General features: G+C 47.4%; 7 protein-coding genes across 7 annotated transcripts; 1 reads left to right on the top strand and 6 right to left on the bottom strand.

The window, feature by feature from the left end:
- Nucleotides 1–61: 61 nt before the first annotated feature.
- E1B28_001645 (uncharacterized protein) lies at nucleotides 62–449 on the bottom strand (the record flags this gene model as incomplete). Its single annotated transcript, XM_043147597.1, has 4 exons — nucleotides 62–165; nucleotides 223–315; nucleotides 365–391; nucleotides 440–449. The coding sequence occupies 4 exons, from the start codon at nucleotides 447–449 to the stop codon at nucleotides 62–64; spliced, it is 234 nt and encodes a 77-aa protein (XP_043016307.1).
- A 143-nt stretch (nucleotides 450–592) lies between these two features.
- Nucleotides 593–1,010, bottom strand: E1B28_001644 (uncharacterized protein; the record flags this gene model as incomplete). Its single annotated transcript, XM_043147596.1, has 2 exons — nucleotides 593–697; nucleotides 747–1,010. The coding sequence occupies 2 exons, from the start codon at nucleotides 1,008–1,010 to the stop codon at nucleotides 593–595; spliced, it is 369 nt and encodes a 122-aa protein (XP_043016306.1).
- Nucleotides 1,011–1,672: 662 nt separating this feature from the next.
- Nucleotides 1,673–4,175, bottom strand: E1B28_001643 (uncharacterized protein). The gene is made up of 9 exons (XM_043147595.1): nucleotides 4,107–4,175; nucleotides 3,801–4,049; nucleotides 3,672–3,747; nucleotides 3,415–3,622; nucleotides 2,968–3,358; nucleotides 2,768–2,910; nucleotides 2,164–2,711; nucleotides 2,001–2,111; nucleotides 1,673–1,948 (listed from the first exon to the last, which is right to left on the bottom strand). The coding sequence occupies exons 7-9, from the start codon at nucleotides 2,183–2,185 to the stop codon at nucleotides 1,851–1,853; spliced, it is 231 nt and encodes a 76-aa protein (XP_043016305.1). The 5' UTR covers nucleotides 2,186–2,711; nucleotides 2,768–2,910; nucleotides 2,968–3,358; nucleotides 3,415–3,622; nucleotides 3,672–3,747; nucleotides 3,801–4,049; nucleotides 4,107–4,175; the 3' UTR covers nucleotides 1,673–1,850.
- A 428-nt stretch (nucleotides 4,176–4,603) lies between these two features.
- On the top strand, nucleotides 4,604–6,339 carry E1B28_001642 (uncharacterized protein). The gene is made up of 6 exons (XM_043147594.1): nucleotides 4,604–4,799; nucleotides 4,863–5,024; nucleotides 5,079–5,556; nucleotides 5,609–5,740; nucleotides 5,799–6,111; nucleotides 6,171–6,339. The coding sequence occupies exons 2-6, from the start codon at nucleotides 4,913–4,915 to the stop codon at nucleotides 6,180–6,182; spliced, it is 1,047 nt and encodes a 348-aa protein (XP_043016304.1). The 5' UTR covers nucleotides 4,604–4,799; nucleotides 4,863–4,912; the 3' UTR covers nucleotides 6,183–6,339.
- Nucleotides 6,340–6,764: 425 nt separating this feature from the next.
- E1B28_001641 (uncharacterized protein) lies at nucleotides 6,765–7,229 on the bottom strand (the record flags this gene model as incomplete). The annotated part of the gene is made up of 1 exon (XM_043147593.1): nucleotides 6,765–7,229. One exon carries the CDS (start codon nucleotides 7,227–7,229, stop codon nucleotides 6,765–6,767), a length of 465 nt encoding a protein of 154 aa, XP_043016303.1.
- A 432-nt stretch (nucleotides 7,230–7,661) lies between these two features.
- E1B28_001640 (uncharacterized protein) lies at nucleotides 7,662–9,535 on the bottom strand (the record flags this gene model as incomplete). The annotated part of the gene is made up of 10 exons (XM_043147592.1): nucleotides 7,662–7,711; nucleotides 7,783–8,176; nucleotides 8,233–8,279; nucleotides 8,331–8,374; nucleotides 8,436–8,570; nucleotides 8,622–8,640; nucleotides 8,699–8,875; nucleotides 8,936–9,029; nucleotides 9,093–9,180; nucleotides 9,234–9,535. The coding sequence occupies 10 exons, from the start codon at nucleotides 9,533–9,535 to the stop codon at nucleotides 7,662–7,664; spliced, it is 1,350 nt and encodes a 449-aa protein (XP_043016302.1).
- Nucleotides 9,536–10,986: 1,451 nt separating this feature from the next.
- E1B28_001639 (uncharacterized protein) lies at nucleotides 10,987–13,575 on the bottom strand. The gene has a single exon (XM_043147591.1). It carries the CDS (start codon nucleotides 13,464–13,466, stop codon nucleotides 11,475–11,477), a length of 1,992 nt encoding a protein of 663 aa, XP_043016301.1. The 5' UTR covers nucleotides 13,467–13,575; the 3' UTR covers nucleotides 10,987–11,474.
- Nucleotides 13,576–15,483: the final 1,908 nt, after the last annotated feature.

The following is a 15,483-nucleotide window of genomic DNA, read 5'->3' as shown; positions in this document are numbered from 1 at the left end:
TCCGAGTGCCATGGCGTGTATCAGTCCAAAATTACAGATCCCAACAAGATATGATCGTCATTCAAGGCTTTTCGGCTGTTAATGCCTTGAGAGTTTCTTCGGCCGCCAAGTCCATGGCAATGTATTTCCGGGGACCACTACCTGTACCCAAGGGTACGCCATCAACTTTGAATCAGGATCAGTAAGAAATTGAGCAGAAAGGCACTAAGTCTTGAAACCCACTTTTGCAGATCGAGGTCCATGTGGGAGCATTCTCTGGACCACTTGTAGAATGAACCCAGGAGAGAGATTCCACCCTCCCAACGCCCTGGAGGTCTATACCTGAATTTCAGTCTTTGGAAGAAGAGAAAACAAGACAACACACAATTGTTGAGGGCAACAGATCCTTTTGCTACAGAGGAGTCAGAAATAGTCGAACAGTTAGTACAACTAGTCTCACCGTTTGTCATTTCTTGGTTGAGTTTGAGAGAGCAGTAAGGAGTTTCCACCCTTTTATGTTGCGATGAATAATCGATTTATCGTACAATGAGGACAGCACATTAAGTTCAGAAACGATCGCTGTGCTGTCGGCATCAGTGCAGACGGAGATCAACTACTTTGGCGACAACTCATAAATCGGCGAACATGCAACCCTGGCTTCCATTGCACATTGTTCACTTGTGGCGGCCAACGGAAGCTCGTTCGATCGGGTAGCAAGCTGGAAAGCATTCTGAATAAGCTGAGGCCGAGAAAGGGGGCGAACCTACCAGCAAAACGCATAGTGTGGAGGGATTTGAGATCCGCCAGATCCCGATGTCTATTGTCGAGACAAAGGACACAACGTGAGGCATCCTGACCGTAGCTGGAGTATCCAGGAACGGCAGGAAAGTTTCGAACCACGGTAGCATAATAGTTTGTGCAGTTTCAGGTGCAGACGAGGATGCCAGGGCGGAGAGCCGTACGAAACTAAGTGGTAATATGCATCGTCGAAACAACTCTGAAAGTTTGATGAAGAACACCGAAGTTAACATTGAGGCAGGCACACAACTTCCTATATAAGGTCATTCATGGCGCATATCGATTAGGGAAAGCATGAGAGGCCATACCTGGCTGTGAAGGGTGTCTGCACCTACAACTTCTAGTTTGCGAGTCCTAGACAAAAAGAAATCTGATAAATAACCGAGAACTTGTGGAAGGCGGTGTCGAATGCTGTAGCGGGATGTCGATGATGGCTTCCATAATGGCCTGCGCGAAGATATCGATATCTCTTGAACGGCGGCTGTAACTAATAATGAGCTTCCTGATATGGAAACTCGTGAGTTCAAATCAACAAAATCTGGCGCAAAAGCCGTAGGTGGCAGGCGGCGCTACGGGAGGAAAGCATCGTCCAATGTCTTGGTCCAAGGCGAGGCGCAGTTCCTTGCCCCACATCGGAAGAGCAGCACCGAAGTACTAAGTCCTGGCGTTGCCAGCCTCGGTGAAAGTTAACAGCTGTCGATACGCTGGAGGGGTATCACCAAAGTTGCACTCGCACTCGCTCTAAGGACAGAAGAGAAAGGAAAGCGTGGGAAGCTCATGAGAGTCTAGGCCAGACTTTCCCTCACGCCACCTTGAGTCTACTCTGAGGCTGTTGACGGCAAATCACTGGCATCACTACCTTCAAACACAGTTACGAATATCAGTAGTAGATTAAGCACCGAATTATGGGTGATAGATTAAATAAAAAATCTACGGTCGAACTGCGCCATGTACTCTAGGGTGCATACTCAGGACTCAGGAGTCAGAACTGCCAAACATGGAATTTCGGCTGGGCCGGTGGTGTAGTAGCCATTTCACACCTCGAAATTCTCGAGGACAGATGGACGACCACTTCACTGTTGGGAGAGAACGGTCAGGGCAGCGAGAGCAGCCTGTTCCCGCGACGCGTTGATGGTACCACCTTGACCTGTACCGTGATGGAAACCATTTACTTACGAGGTTTCATCAGTAATGACCGCAATAAGGAGTCGACTTGGACTCACAGAAGACGCTCGAGGTCCAGGTAGGAGCTTGTGCAGGGCCGGTGGAGGAATCCCTGTATTCGACACGGGTACCAGTGGCCTGAGCGTATTTGTTGAGTCGATTTCTGTGATCTAGGACGTTTTGAGGGCCATATCAGCAGGCATGCAGCATGCAGAAACTCACGAGTAGCACCATTCGCAGTCATCTTCAAGCACGTAAAGGGTTGGAGAGAGTAAGATGTGTCTCGGATTGTATAAAGGAGTTTTTTTATGGCTTTGAGCGACCGGGAGGCCCCAATAAATAGCCAATGGGTCCTGATTCACGTTAGATTTTTTCAGCTAGCTTTAGGGATGGGCTCCATTCCCAACAGATTGATGCCTGGATGAGGGAGAGTCATTGACTCATGTGCATGGTCAATCACCATACGAGCGAGATTCTAGGGAACTGGTAGCGAGCTCCGTAACGTCCGGCAATTGATTCGATATGCTGGACAAACTGGCGGGAATCCATAAATTTCGAGCCCTTGTAGATCGGTGCATCCGGACTGAATTCACGTATCACTGTTACCCGCCTGCTATCAGCTTTCCTTGTTCATGTTCCGAATATGCTGTTGAATAAGGAGAATCGGTACGAGAGCTTGTGCAACCGGCGCTTTGTTTCAGGATGTTTTGTTCGTTTTCTTTTCGCATGGGCGAGGTTATGAGTCGTAACTGTTAACTGCCCTGTAAAAGCTCCTTTGGAAATGCATCGAAGTTTGACGATAGGTTAGAACGGAGTAAGGACATACCTTGGACTCTCAGGGATCAGGCATGAGGCGTATGTTTCAATGGTGTCTGTGCGCAAAGCCGCCCACTGCCAAAGCGCTCGATGTTATTTTGCCTCTAATCGATGGAAATGGAGACGATGCTGGCGCTAAAAAATCATGCGGTCCTTATAGAGAATCGCCCCATTAATGGAAGATTTAATTCAAGGCAATTGAAGGAACACCTTTATGTAAATACTTTGAGCTGTTTTCTGGACATCCCGGGCGTCTCATGATCAGGACCACCAGAAGAAACGCGCAGAATACCGTGCTCTTGCCAAAGTGACTTCGCAGTTCCATGCACCACGCTCCGTCGAAAATTATGACTTGCAGAATAAGAGATATTCAAACTCGTTCAATCGAACGATCCTGAAGTTTCATCCACAAAGCCTGAGAGCGTAATTCTGCCGGGTTTACGAGAGAGTATCAGAGGACACCACCGAAAGCCCCAATACGAGCCATGTGGAAGGTGGAATGTGCTTCGGGACGCATTGATCGAAAATTTCGCGTTCGAACCGTAACAGCGGCTACCAACGAATCTGACCGGGCAGAGATAATGAAACTGGACGATTGGAGCTGACGGCATTAGACATAAGGTAACAGGATTAATGAAGGTCACTGCAATGTCTTACGCTGTAGGTCCCTATCCTAATATCCATGGCAGTCACGGAGTTATCGCCATTCCTGTTGCAGATATGTAGGATAGGGTTCATCTGTCAAAAATGGAGTAACCCTGCGTCACAAATTCCAGCACGAAGCCCTGAGGTCCATCGACTCGGAATTGCTGTGGATCACTGGAAAAGACTCATCAGGCCTCGGATGTTCCAACTTGTGAGTACACTGTATTCGTTATTCTTCATGACACTCCCAGTTCAAATGAATCCCGCACCGAAGGGAGCGTAGGAATATGGAATTTTGATTGATATGAACGTACTGCTGAACTCCGTTGGTCGTTCCGTGATCATCTGTTTCGAGAATCAATGATAGGAAACAGTGAGAGAGTGAGATACCATCGTACCACGGTTAAAAAGCACAGTGGCATTTACTGTGAGAGGGCATCCCGGGAAGATTAGCAGACAGTGCCACACGACACGAAATGAGCTGGCTGAAGTTTATAGAGAACCTGGCGAAAAATCACGGCAAAGTGTATTTGCCAGCCTAAGACCTGTAGGGGAGCCGCTGCAGAATCATACCGAGCATAGCCAGAACATCACTTATCCTCGTCGATAGATGATACCGTTATTCTGACTATGCCTGAGTCAAGCCACTACGATCATCAGTGTTGAGCGTGCGAGAGCTCGAGAACATTGAGTGGCGTATGCACCTTCGTCAGGAACCGATGTGTCCAAACTCAGGGAAGCAGTCGCCTACTAGCAGACCCCTAAGGCCTAAGGCCTAAGGGGCAGGTCTATGTCGATTCACTTTACGATATAATTGAGGAGCTCATCGTCGGTCGCAGAACGCAAGACTTACACATCTACCACTCTTGATTAGCCTACAAAAACGATCAGTACCTTCGGAATATTAATTCACCTGTATTTCCATTCCTGACCGTCTGAAGATTGGCTCATACATCGAGACTGGTATCTCGTAAGAAACATGGGAAAATGTCTATTAGTTGGATGGGATCTGGTTATTCTTACATTCTAACGACGCATCGAGAGATGATGAGTTATGCGGTGAAAATAAAAGAGAAAGGAACTATGAGTATTTTCAGGAACAGATCATTGGTGGTCAGCTCGCGGAGTTTTAAATGGAATATCGGAGATTGAAATCTCGTCCTTTGTCAGCCAAGGGGATCATTTACATCAAACGACTTCCGTTACAGGATTTCGCACTCTGGTACTGCTTCACTCCCCCATCCTTCACCGTCGCCGTCGCCGTTATCCTCAGTGACAACCTGCTCCTCGTCGCTCTCAGTATTGACGTCGGGGCTTTTGTCATTGTCTTCTTGGTCTTGTAACGGGAGGCGCCTCCTTTTTGTCATCTACTTGTCTCTGGTTCTCGTTTTCTCCCTGTGAGTTTAGCTTCGTATGATTGTTTGCCGTCGTGAAACTAATTTTTTTAACTTCATAACCAGAGGAGCATTTATTTTCTCAATTCAATCGAACGTTTTAGAAGTTTATAGCGATGTCGCAAAATCAGGGTGATATTCAGGAGCGTATTGCTGCCGCACGTAGGGAGGCAGAAAGTTTGAAGGAGAAGTTGCGTGCAAAGAAGGAGTCATCAGCAGACACAAGCTGTGAGTTTGAAATCGTGGTTGAAGTTACCAGCCTTTGACACCTTTCGATGGCAGTGCGAGCTATGGCAGCGGAAGTAGATGCTCTTCCTAGGATCGTAATGCGTCCCCGTCGGGCACTGAGGGGGCATCTCGCCAAGATATACGCTATGCATTGGGCAGCCGACCGAAGGCATCTCGTCTCTGCCTCACAAGATGGAAAACTTATCGTCTGGGACGCATACACCACGAACAAAGTCCATGCTATTCCTTTACGTTCTAGCTGGGTCATGACTTGCGCATACTCCCCTTCTGGTAATTTTGTTGCCTGTGGAGGACTAGACAACATCTGTTCGATCTACAACCTCCAGAAAGACGGAGGTAACGTGAGAGGCGCTCGGGAACTCAGCGCACACTCTGGGTACCTCAGTTGTTGTCGGTTCCTCAACGATAGACAGATCGTTACCTCTTCTGGTGACATGACTTGCATGCTCTGGGACATTGAAGCCGGTGTTCGTGTAGTCGAGTTCAGCGACCATACTGGCGACGTGATGAGGTCCGTGTCAAATCATTCTGCTATATTAGGTCGCTCTAATTTTGTTGCACAGTCTGTCGCTAGGTCCCAATCAAAACGTGTTTGTATCCGGCGCGTGCGATGCCACAGCTAAGCTTTGGGATATTCGTAGCGGCCGCGCAACACAGACCTTCACTGGCCACGAATCGGATATTAACGCTGTTCAGTAAGTGCCACTCAGTCATTCCATCATTTTTCTCCTTCTGACATCTGGCGTTTGTTAGATTCTTCCCGAATGGTGATGCATTTGCCACCGGATCGGACGATGCTTCTTGCCGACTCTTCGATATTCGCGCCGACCGAGAACTCAACTCGTTCACTCACGACAATATCCTTTGTGGTATAACTTCCGTAGCGTTCTCTATCTCGGGACGGATTTTGTTCGGTGGTTATGATGACTGGACATGTAACGTGTGGGATACTCTCAAAGGGGAACGTGTGGGTGTCTTGACTGGTCATGAGAACCGTGTGAGTTGTTTGGGTGTTAGCGTCGATGGAATGGCCCTATGTACAGGTAGCTGGGATAGCACACTTCGGGTTCGTAAAATCTTGATGATCTTTGATTTGATTGTTACTAACGAGGCGTGCCCTTTTAGGTATGGGCATGAGCCAATCTACCTCTTATCCCATTGCTTTCCCGGACACCCCCTAGTCGAAATATCCAATTCCCTCCACCAACATGCATTGTGGTCGCCTCTCTTTCTCTCTTGTCACTGTTTGGTATCTGTCGAATTATATGACCCGTTGTCTATCTGCCTACCTGCGAACCACCTTGGCCATCGTGAAGGAACGGACGCCTCGAGTCTGTCGTTACTGCTATTCTTATTTGCACTCTTTTCAAAATTTATCATCATTCCATGGTCTGATTTCTCCATCCCCGTTCACATTTATCTCTCGCTCACGTTTATACTTTTTTTTGCTCCTCGTTTTCTCACATATTGATAAATTCGTACATTTTAAACTCCTGGAATACGGATTATATTTAACCAAATGCTGCTGGTGTACTAGTTACACTAGTTCCAGTAGCAAGTGTCAAGACGTATAAACGAGCGTGGAGCGCCGTAATTACGCTGTCGAGTTAGCAGCAAAACAGTATCATACATCAAAGCGCTCGGGTCTACGATAGAGCACAGTCGTTAAGTCAAGAGTTCTTTAAACCTCAAATCCAAAACGCACCCAGAACAGTCGATTCAGGGTCCATATTCCACCTTCGCACCCTCAATTTCCTCCCTGTAGCTCTCCTGGTCTGCCTCTTTCTTCTGATCTGTAAGGCCCATAACCACCATCGTAGCCCACTGTGCCAGGAATCTTCCTAATGTGCCCATAAGTACTCCAGTGATGCACGCGACCCCGCAAAAGACATATACTGGATATATGGCGTCGACCAAGTATACGAAAGTGCTGTAAGGCGTGAAGACGAAGAGATCAAGAATGATTCGGGTAAAGACCAGAAATGGTGCGAAGACGTATAAGAAGATTGATATCGGTGCGAGGAGGGGAACTTTGAGCGCTGAGAGGTAAGTGATTGGATAGAGAAGGACCCCGGAGATTAAGAGGAAACTACGCCATAGAAAAGAGCCAAGAACTGGAAGATAGGTAATTGTTTGACCAAGAGGTGTTTCATTCCAAGGTATTGGAGATGTGGATGATTCCATCTTGCAATTGGTGGACGCGCGAAACCAAAATGTTGCAAGTCACAAGCTGAAATTATGAAATACCGGTGATCAGTTCTCTGAATCATAACGGATCTCGAGATACAAGTATGTAGATGCAAGTAATTGATAGCGCGGAAGAATGGAGGCCCAAGTCGGGCTCCGGGTCGTGTAATACAGTGTAGTGGTGAATTATATAAACGGCCATGCTTACTGATGAGCGTAGTAGAAAAAGGATATATTCAGAAAAAAGATGGGACAGTTAAGAGGTTATGACCTTGTATAGAGGAAATGACGAAAGGGAGAGTGAGCGAGGAGCCAAGAAAATCCTCAATAAGACCCAGCTTGGGAAAAAAGCTACAACGGAAAGCGGTAGCAAGCGAATATCGAGGGTAATACAATGTGAAACTTGGGGAAATGTAAGGAATGGATAGCTCAAGTCCCAGGAGGCCGTGGTAGGGGTCTTATTCGCCGTATTGAGGCAGCTGTACGTGTAAAAATAAGAGAAAGTATTAAGTAACCAAGACTTGCGAAATTGAGCGAGAGAAAAACATACTCGGGCTAGCAGGACTTGCAGGCCATATATGGCTACTGCTGCTCACCGGGGACGAGGTATCATCACTGTAAGGAGTCGGTAATTGTCGCACGAATTTGTTAGGAATGATGAGAGTTGATGGTGAGAGTGTTGACACAAACGTCGAAGAGGGTTCATAGTCATAGCTTGGCGGCGGTGCTTCAATGTAGTGGTCCTCGTCATCTTCTTGTATCCCATGCATGCCGTTCGTTCTGAGCGGCGACTGCTGTCGCGATTTCTCTGCAACGTTTTCGAAGATTCCCTTTCGAAGGGAGCGGAGTTCGTCCTTGTACTGAGCTAGCGTTTGTTCAGCACCTTCCACGACAGATTTAGTAACGGCAGCTCGGCCAGCATAATTTGTCCGCTCGGTGGAGAGCTGATACCCATGCGTTAGCATGAGCTTGCAGAAAGAGGGTGGAATTCGGATGATACCTGTGTGCGCGCTCGGGAGACTTCCGATGAAGCACTCTTGAGCTTTGCTGGTTCAACGGTCGGAAGTTGTAGGACGAAGATTCTGAAAGATGACATACCATAGAAGTCATCCGCACTCCCCGATTCCGCTCGTGAAGGGACTCTGGGAAGAACATGATAAGTAAGGGACGTGCATCACGATAAATCTTTTTAAAAGCACTCACTCTTGGATGATGGAAAGATTCTCAAGTGGTCGAATATCAGGTGACAATCGTCGGGCTTCTTGAATTATAGACATGACCTGAAGAGCTAGGTCATGGGCACTCTCAAGACAGGCAGTTTCTTTTTCCTGCACAGAACTGGTGAAAGATCAGGCCGTGTTTTAGCACAAATGAACGGTTTGGGCTTACTGTCCGCTAGCGAACATGACTGTACAGGACGGTCTATCAGCACATGTATTTCGTACGGAACCAAAATGAGGGCTGACCTGTGGAAGCGCATTGCAGGGCATCCTTCAGTTTATACCTGCATTCCCCAATGATCTTCTCGGCTCGATAAATATTTGCATACGCTTGCTTTTCGGTATTGAAATTGGCGTGCACACGGTCATATACAGCCTTGGCTGCGGAGACTTGCTGCTCCAGTTGATCCTCTTCGGGAAAACCTTTTTCGCAATCCTGTATTGAGCGTGTTGAACCAAGAAGGATGGTAGGGTCGTCAGTACCTGGTGTAGGCCCATTGAAGATGAGGTCGTAGAGGGCGTCCAGTTTGATTTTCAGCGCATCGCATTCCTTCACCTTTTCCTGTAGTGTAGCTCGCTAATTGATTATTTCATGGATGATATTGATCAGACGGAAGAGTTAGACGGTGTATAGACTCACTTCGTTCTGGGCTGAAGCTAGAGCCTCCTCAAGCTCAGTCTGTCTATTTCTTTCTTTACTTTCTTCTTGCACTGCTTCGAGGTATGCTCTAAGGAGCCAATGAGCTACCTGTCGAGACGGATGAGAAAGTGAGCGACTTACGGTGTCTGAATCTGCGTTCCGGCATTCTGCTTTTCTTTTCCTTTCGTCGTATTGCTCCTGCGAAGAAAAGAAAATTTGAACGACTTCTCAGAGTCCTCTGCCTGCTTTTCCCTCTTCTTCACCCTCTCTGATGCCTTTTTGAATCTGGCCTTGGCCGCCTGCACCTGCGTCTGGAGCTCCGCTATCTTGGAATATAGTGCAGTCAAAGCCTCAGATGCATATTCTACATCTGAGATAGCATGGACAAGTTCGGTATGCCTTGGTTCATACTCTGCAATTACCTTGCCCAAGGGTAGAGACATGGAAGGTTCAGGTTCATGAACAGGGTAAATACTATATTCCAGCCTTATGACCACCTGAGCCTGACGGCAATCAACAAGCGGTTGAATTATGTTTGGAAAAAATAGTTTTCCTGATAGAAACTTGTCGGTAACGCGACCGTAAATACACCGCAAGCGCTAAGCGGTGCCAATAGTGACAGGTGCTGACTAGTGCCTAGTGACAAGTACATGTTTCTCCATCTTACTAGTACTACCTATAGCCTCAAAGGCATAGATTTGTGGTAGCAAGAATAGCAGCAAGAAAAGAGTAAAACGGTACCGCGGCCGCAAAGCCAATCAGCATCAACACTCGCCACAACACTCGCCTCCGATGAGCTTACATATCGCTCTCGTCCATCCATGGTTAATTGGATCGGGTCGAGGTGGTATGTCCATGGACGGCGGTGGCTCACGACAATTCGATCTGCAATGTATTCCCGACATCGATCTTGTTCCTCGGTGATTATAGTCGTCTTACGCTGTGACCTGCACCCCTTCGCCATATACGAGAACCGGACCGTTATGATGCTCGAGGGGAGACTTTGAATGCGGTAGGACGAGTGGATCACCATCCGCGAAGCAAGTACTCCCAGATTATGATAAGGATTATAGGTGTACGACGATGAGAACAACTGTCGGGCCGATTTCATCTCGAAGATGCAGGTCGTGTCCTCGTTCAACAACGATAGAAATCCCGTTTGTTTTGCTGGCCAGGCTTCTTGAAACACGAATACTTATGGCGTGAACTCGTTCAGAAACCGAAGATTTATCGGACAATAGGTTTGTCGTAATCCAAGTTCCATGACCATGGTTACCGAATGGAGCGGGAATCTTTTGTTCGCAATTTCACGAGGATGAGATGGTTAACATGTACCTTGGGGACGGAATATGCACTGATTGAGTGGATATGACACTCCTTCCTCCTTCGTCGTCTCTCCACGGCCATACCCTAGACGACTGATTGACTGAATTTGTGAGGGGGGGGGAGGGGGGTAAACTAGTAAAGCGGAGACTTCAGCTCTAGTCCGTCCAAGTATGAAGGAAATGCACAACGTACCAAGTAACATCATCCTCCCCGAATCTTCTCCCGTATGAGTGACGTCCTTCATTCAAAAAATAAGGATAGTTTGTCCCATGATATGCACGAGGTAAGTATTCCTGTGGGTAGGGAAATGCCGGAGAGATAACCCACAGCGTCGGTTGGTTCTGGAGACAAATGCAGTAGGCCGGCTTCGATGGAATTCAAGATACGAGCGGAGAAGGCGGCGGACTCAAAAGAAGTACTGAAGATGGAAGTGAGAAGTGAACGAGTGCGCTAATATAGTCAGGTGGAAGCGCCCCGCGCAAACCGCGCAAACCACTACTAGTCACTACAACTAGTACTGAACATTAATCAACGGACACCGTTGACCTTACACCAGGACGCTAAATGAGAGGGAAAAAGGTCATGAAGTCATCAGGTTTGATACATAGTGTGTCTGATACCCTTATGCAGCCTAATACCGGTGCGATACAGTACGATGATAGTAATAATGGAATATATTAGCTAGAGGATAGTGGAGGTAGTCCATGTAGTGGTATGAGAAAGACAAAACAAAGTAACGACGACCTGGACAAGAAGCAATGAGAGGGGAGGAAGTAAGGGTAGGGAGGGTAGAGAGAAGTGGGGTGAGGTAAAACTAATAAGATGTACGGCAAGTATGTTATGTGAATGCGAGGATGAAGCGAATGGGGGATATCTGAGAGTGTGATGAGGCACCAAGATAGGTGACATGATAAATGTTGGATGTCGGTCATAAAAAAAATGATGCATAGGTGAAGAAATGGAGGTGCCATAAGGAATCAGCGGCCGAAAGTAACGGGTTGCTCGATAACGATACAAAACTATGATTCAAGAGGAGGTAGGTCTAATGAGGGAGCATCATACTGACACAGTCCGAGACCTGGACGATGTGGATTTTTCCAGGGCTCCCGGGTAGAGGTCTTCATACGTGAAACTCCGTTGATGGTTTTTTTCGTATTCTATGTCGGAACTGAGGCCTGATGGCTGCTTCTCATGCTCGGCGCTATTGGCCAACAACTGCAACAGAAGTTGCGACCTGTGGTACCAACTCGTTGCCCATGGATGTCCCAAACCCTGCAGCAAATTTGGCGTCGAACAATAGGGAGAGTACGGTGGTTGAAAACTGAATGTTGGTTGTGAAGGGAGGACGGCAGGGTTTTCAAAACAAGATGTGAGAGATGATTTGCTGGATGAAGACACGTAACGACACGTAGAAGATGATGCTCCCACTGACGACGAACTAGACGGGCTGTCGAGGTCGACGTCCTCAAAGTATTCGTCCTGTTCCTCGTCGTCATCGTTATAAAACGATTTGTCCTTCTCCTTTCCACTCGCCACAGCCTCAACACTCTCACCGACAGAGGCCAGTTGAGTGGTTGCAGCTTCCTCCTCGCAGTCACTCTCCACCAATGTCAAATCTGAATCGTCACTGAGTCCTGTCAACATTGACATGTGCATCAGGGACTCTGTGTCTGCGTCATCCTCCTCACAACCAGACTCTTCGCTTTCTCCTCGCCGTCGTTTGTGCACCATACTCATAACCTGCAAATCGGCCGTCCACAGTGATTTTCTAATTCTCCAGATAGGTACTTCCACAAAGTACCTATCCATATGAACACACCACGAATCTTTCAGTCCAGAGAGGTCACCCCACCTCGGATGTATAGTCATCGGAGGCATAGACATCAATGGTGAGCTCGGGATTTCCGCGTCCCGATTGGGCAGCCTAGTCCTAGCGCTTGCAAAGAGCTTCGGGAACCTGGAAGCAAAAGACGAAGCGGGTAGCTCTGGCGATGAGGAAATACCACCATAAGCCCGTGTGGCATTCTCAAACTCAGCCCATTCTTCTTCCCGTGTGGCCCAAAACCATTTGAGGTGCATGAGGGCGTGCCGAGAATGTCCCCTGTTTTCATAATTATGCCGCTGAGGGGGTAGGGAAGTAACACGGGAGCGAGCTTTCGAAAGAAATCTAGGAGAGAGACAGGAAGGTAGGTATGATGAGATGGCTTTAGGGTGGTGTTCAGAATCAGGGAATGGGGAAGTCATGACAGATTCGTCCAAATCAGACGATGGAAGGGGAGAAATAAACGGGACGGAAGGATTGATTGAGTCTCCAATGGTCGCCTCAGTAACAGATGATGGCCGTACATCAGGGTCTTGCAAGTCAAAGTCAGATAGGGACAAGGAATCAAGATCAATCTCGGATTCTTCATCACTGGTCTCTCCATCCGTTGCTTCCGCGTCTTCGTCAGAGGCACATAATGTAAATCTAATGTCGTCAATCAAACTACTATGTGCTCGTGTTTCGACAGAGTGTGAGGCAGACGTAGAGGGGGACGGGGAAGGGAACGAAGAAGGATGTAGAGGATCCTGATGGGATGGCCGGATTTCGGGACGTTTGTGTCTAGTCTTCTCAGAAGAAGAGCCGCGATGTATTCCAATCTTTTGAAATAGACTCTTGGTCCATTCGAACCGCGGTGGCTTTGGACTAAGCACAGGAGCCTCCGCTTCGACTTCGTTGATCTCCTCTTGAACATTAAAGTCCAAGCGACTACCAGGGCGTGGAGGAGATGACTCGGGTGCATCGACCGCTGATGAGTTTTGATTGTCGGGTGATAGAATATTGTCGTAGTACTGATCTGCGATGTCGGATTCCGGGATCAGGTCGCGTGTTAATTCGATTTCGGTGGTCTCGCCCAAAGCCAGTTTCGAGGAGGACGCCTGAGGGTGTTGTATCTGTTGTAGCATCTTGGGTGATATGTGTGTCCTCTCGTCGTGATTGAGAGTGGCAGCTGAAGTGAAGGTCAGAGGCCGTACTGGGGTCTCTGAGCGGTCTGGAAAAGGAAACATGATGGAATAAGTTGAACGAACTCGCTTTCCCGTAGATAAGAGACCACGTACCAGCGGTGGTGGTGGACGGGGGAAAATGTCAACTCGACAACGGTGTCGTGGCTGTGGACAAGAGCAATATTTGAAATTCCACTCGGCTCGAGGTCCAAAAATTTCGATCACGTGGAGAAGTGCAACAACGCCATGCCCACGGCTGCGGCTAATAGCAATACCCTGGGCCGAAGTTGATGGCTATTCCAGGCTATTCTGAAGTATTGTACACAATTGACATCCTGGTCTCAGGGCAGGATATATACATTGAGGGACGAGACTACCCTACAAGTAGTTTGACAGTGGGCACATCATACGTTCATCAATCATGTCAAGATTTCATGCGCAACTTCAATGCATGAACTGGGAAACAGATAGTTAAAGATAGCGCACGGGTCGGAAATGCAGAGTTCCTGGTTTGAAGTAAAAACCTGACTTACATAGTTAGTTGTCACAACCTTTTCAACGGGTACGAAGATGTCGCTTCCTCACGTCATGGTGTCACGAACCGGGCTACGGCCGCACTCCATCAAGCCTCGGCACTCTCCTATTTCCCCTGATTAGAACTCCTTAAACTTTCCCCTTATTTCTCCTCTTTGGTTTCTATGGGCTCCTTATATATTTCATCAGACTCCTTATTAACTGAGTATATAAGTCTCTATGTATCTAGCTATATACTCAGTTCAATCAACTCTCATATCTTCCCTATTTTCTCGCCTTTAGGCTCTTCTCAGAGTTTCCGAGTGATTGATCGGCTTCCGCATTCCGGCCCGATCGAATCCTCACAGTTTGATTGAACTCCTAAACCTTACTACTTTTGGAAAAAAATGTCTATCCCTGGCCAGCTCCCCGAACAATGGAACACCGAGTCCATTCCTAATCCGGAACAGACTACGGATCAACAGAACCTTTCTAGTACTTCTCAGTTGCCGTTCCAACCGGCATTTAGTATCCCATCATTCCATCCTACCGCTGATAATCCGATTCAACAAACGGTTACGTGGTCGGATTTATCGAATATTTATCATGCCGTATCCGGCCTCGGCGGAACTATCGAACAAATGCAGCAGACGGAGATGCAGCAACGAGCTGTTATCAACGCTCAATTCGCCACTATCCAGAATTTTAATGAGCAAATGCGTACCAATTTTCAGGCTCAGTCCATTCCGAAAACTCAAGTGGCAAAAATTCCGGAAATATCGAAATTTACTGGAGAACCGGAACGGGTTAATCAATTCATTCAGGATATGGACCGTGCGATTCAACTGTCCGGAAATTCCCTCCCCACCCCCCGCCACATGACGAACTACTGGGCCTTATTCCTCGACAAAAAAGCCCGGGACTGGCTTCGCATGGTTGAAATCCAAGAACCAGGTTTATTTGACAATTATCCGGCTTTTGTCGAGTCCTTCAGGAAACATTTTGAAGACCCTAATCTTGCAGCAGCTATGCTCAGGAAAATTGAAGTGTTTAAACAAACCAAGAGTGTGGCTTCCTATGGATCAAAATATGTGGAAATGGTGGTCCACTGTGATCTTTCTGATTCAACTAGAATCCATTACTTCAAGAAAGGCTTAAAGGACCATGTGAAAGCAGGGTTAGCCTTGGTAAAGAAAGATGACAGACCAAAGAAACTAAAGGGATTCATTGATCTCTGTGTAGAAATTGATGACGCCCATGAAGAACTCGAACATGAACGACAACACGAGAAACGTAGTGGTCAATCAAATAATTTTTCGGGATCAACGCGGAACAACGGAAACGGATATAACGGGAATAGTAACGGATATCATTCTGTCGGAAATTCGCGTAAATCTCACACGTCGGGATCAAATGGCGATTCCGCCAAAGCATTGATAACTCCCATATCTGTTGAAACCGACGGTGATGCAATGGAAGTCGACTATATGAAGCTCAGAAAGCAGGGAATGAAGATTAGTCTTACCAAAGGACAAAGGGACTACCGTCGAGACAATAAACTCTGCCT

This window comes from Marasmius oreades, chromosome 1 (genome assembly GCF_018924745.1).
Source record: "Marasmius oreades isolate 03SP1 chromosome 1, whole genome shotgun sequence".
NCBI classification, from domain to species: Eukaryota; Fungi; Basidiomycota; class Agaricomycetes; order Agaricales; family Marasmiaceae; genus Marasmius; species Marasmius oreades.
The sequence above is the reverse complement of the archived record's forward strand: the minus strand, read 5'-3'. Positions and strand labels throughout refer to the sequence as shown.

What these genes read in the sequence shown, in the direction of transcription:
- E1B28_001643 (XM_043147595.1), bottom strand. Translation starts at nt 2,185, where the DNA reads ATGACTGCGAATGGTGCTACTC. An exon ending in GACTGCGAATGGTGCTACTC is followed by an intron (nt 2,112 to 2,163) that starts GTGAGTTTCTGC and finishes AAAACGTCCTAG; the next exon opens with ATCACAGAAATCGACTCAAC. An exon ending in CTGGACCTCGAGCGTCTTCT is followed by an intron (nt 1,949 to 2,000) that starts GTGAGTCCAAGT and finishes AAACCTCGTAAG; the next exon opens with TAAATGGTTTCCATCACGGT.
- E1B28_001642 (XM_043147594.1), top strand. Translation starts at nt 4,913, where the DNA reads ATGTCGCAAAATCAGGGTGATATTCAGGAGCGTATTGCTGCCGCACGT. An exon ending in GTCATCAGCAGACACAAGCT is followed by an intron (nt 5,025 to 5,078) that starts GTGAGTTTGAAA and finishes TTTCGATGGCAG; the next exon opens with TGCGAGCTATGGCAGCGGAA. An exon ending in CATACTGGCGACGTGATGAG is followed by an intron (nt 5,557 to 5,608) that starts GTCCGTGTCAAA and finishes TTTGTTGCACAG; the next exon opens with TCTGTCGCTAGGTCCCAATC.
- E1B28_001639 (XM_043147591.1), bottom strand. Translation starts at nt 13,466, where the DNA reads ATGTTTCCTTTTCCAGACCGCTCAGAGACCCCAGTACGGCCTCTGACC.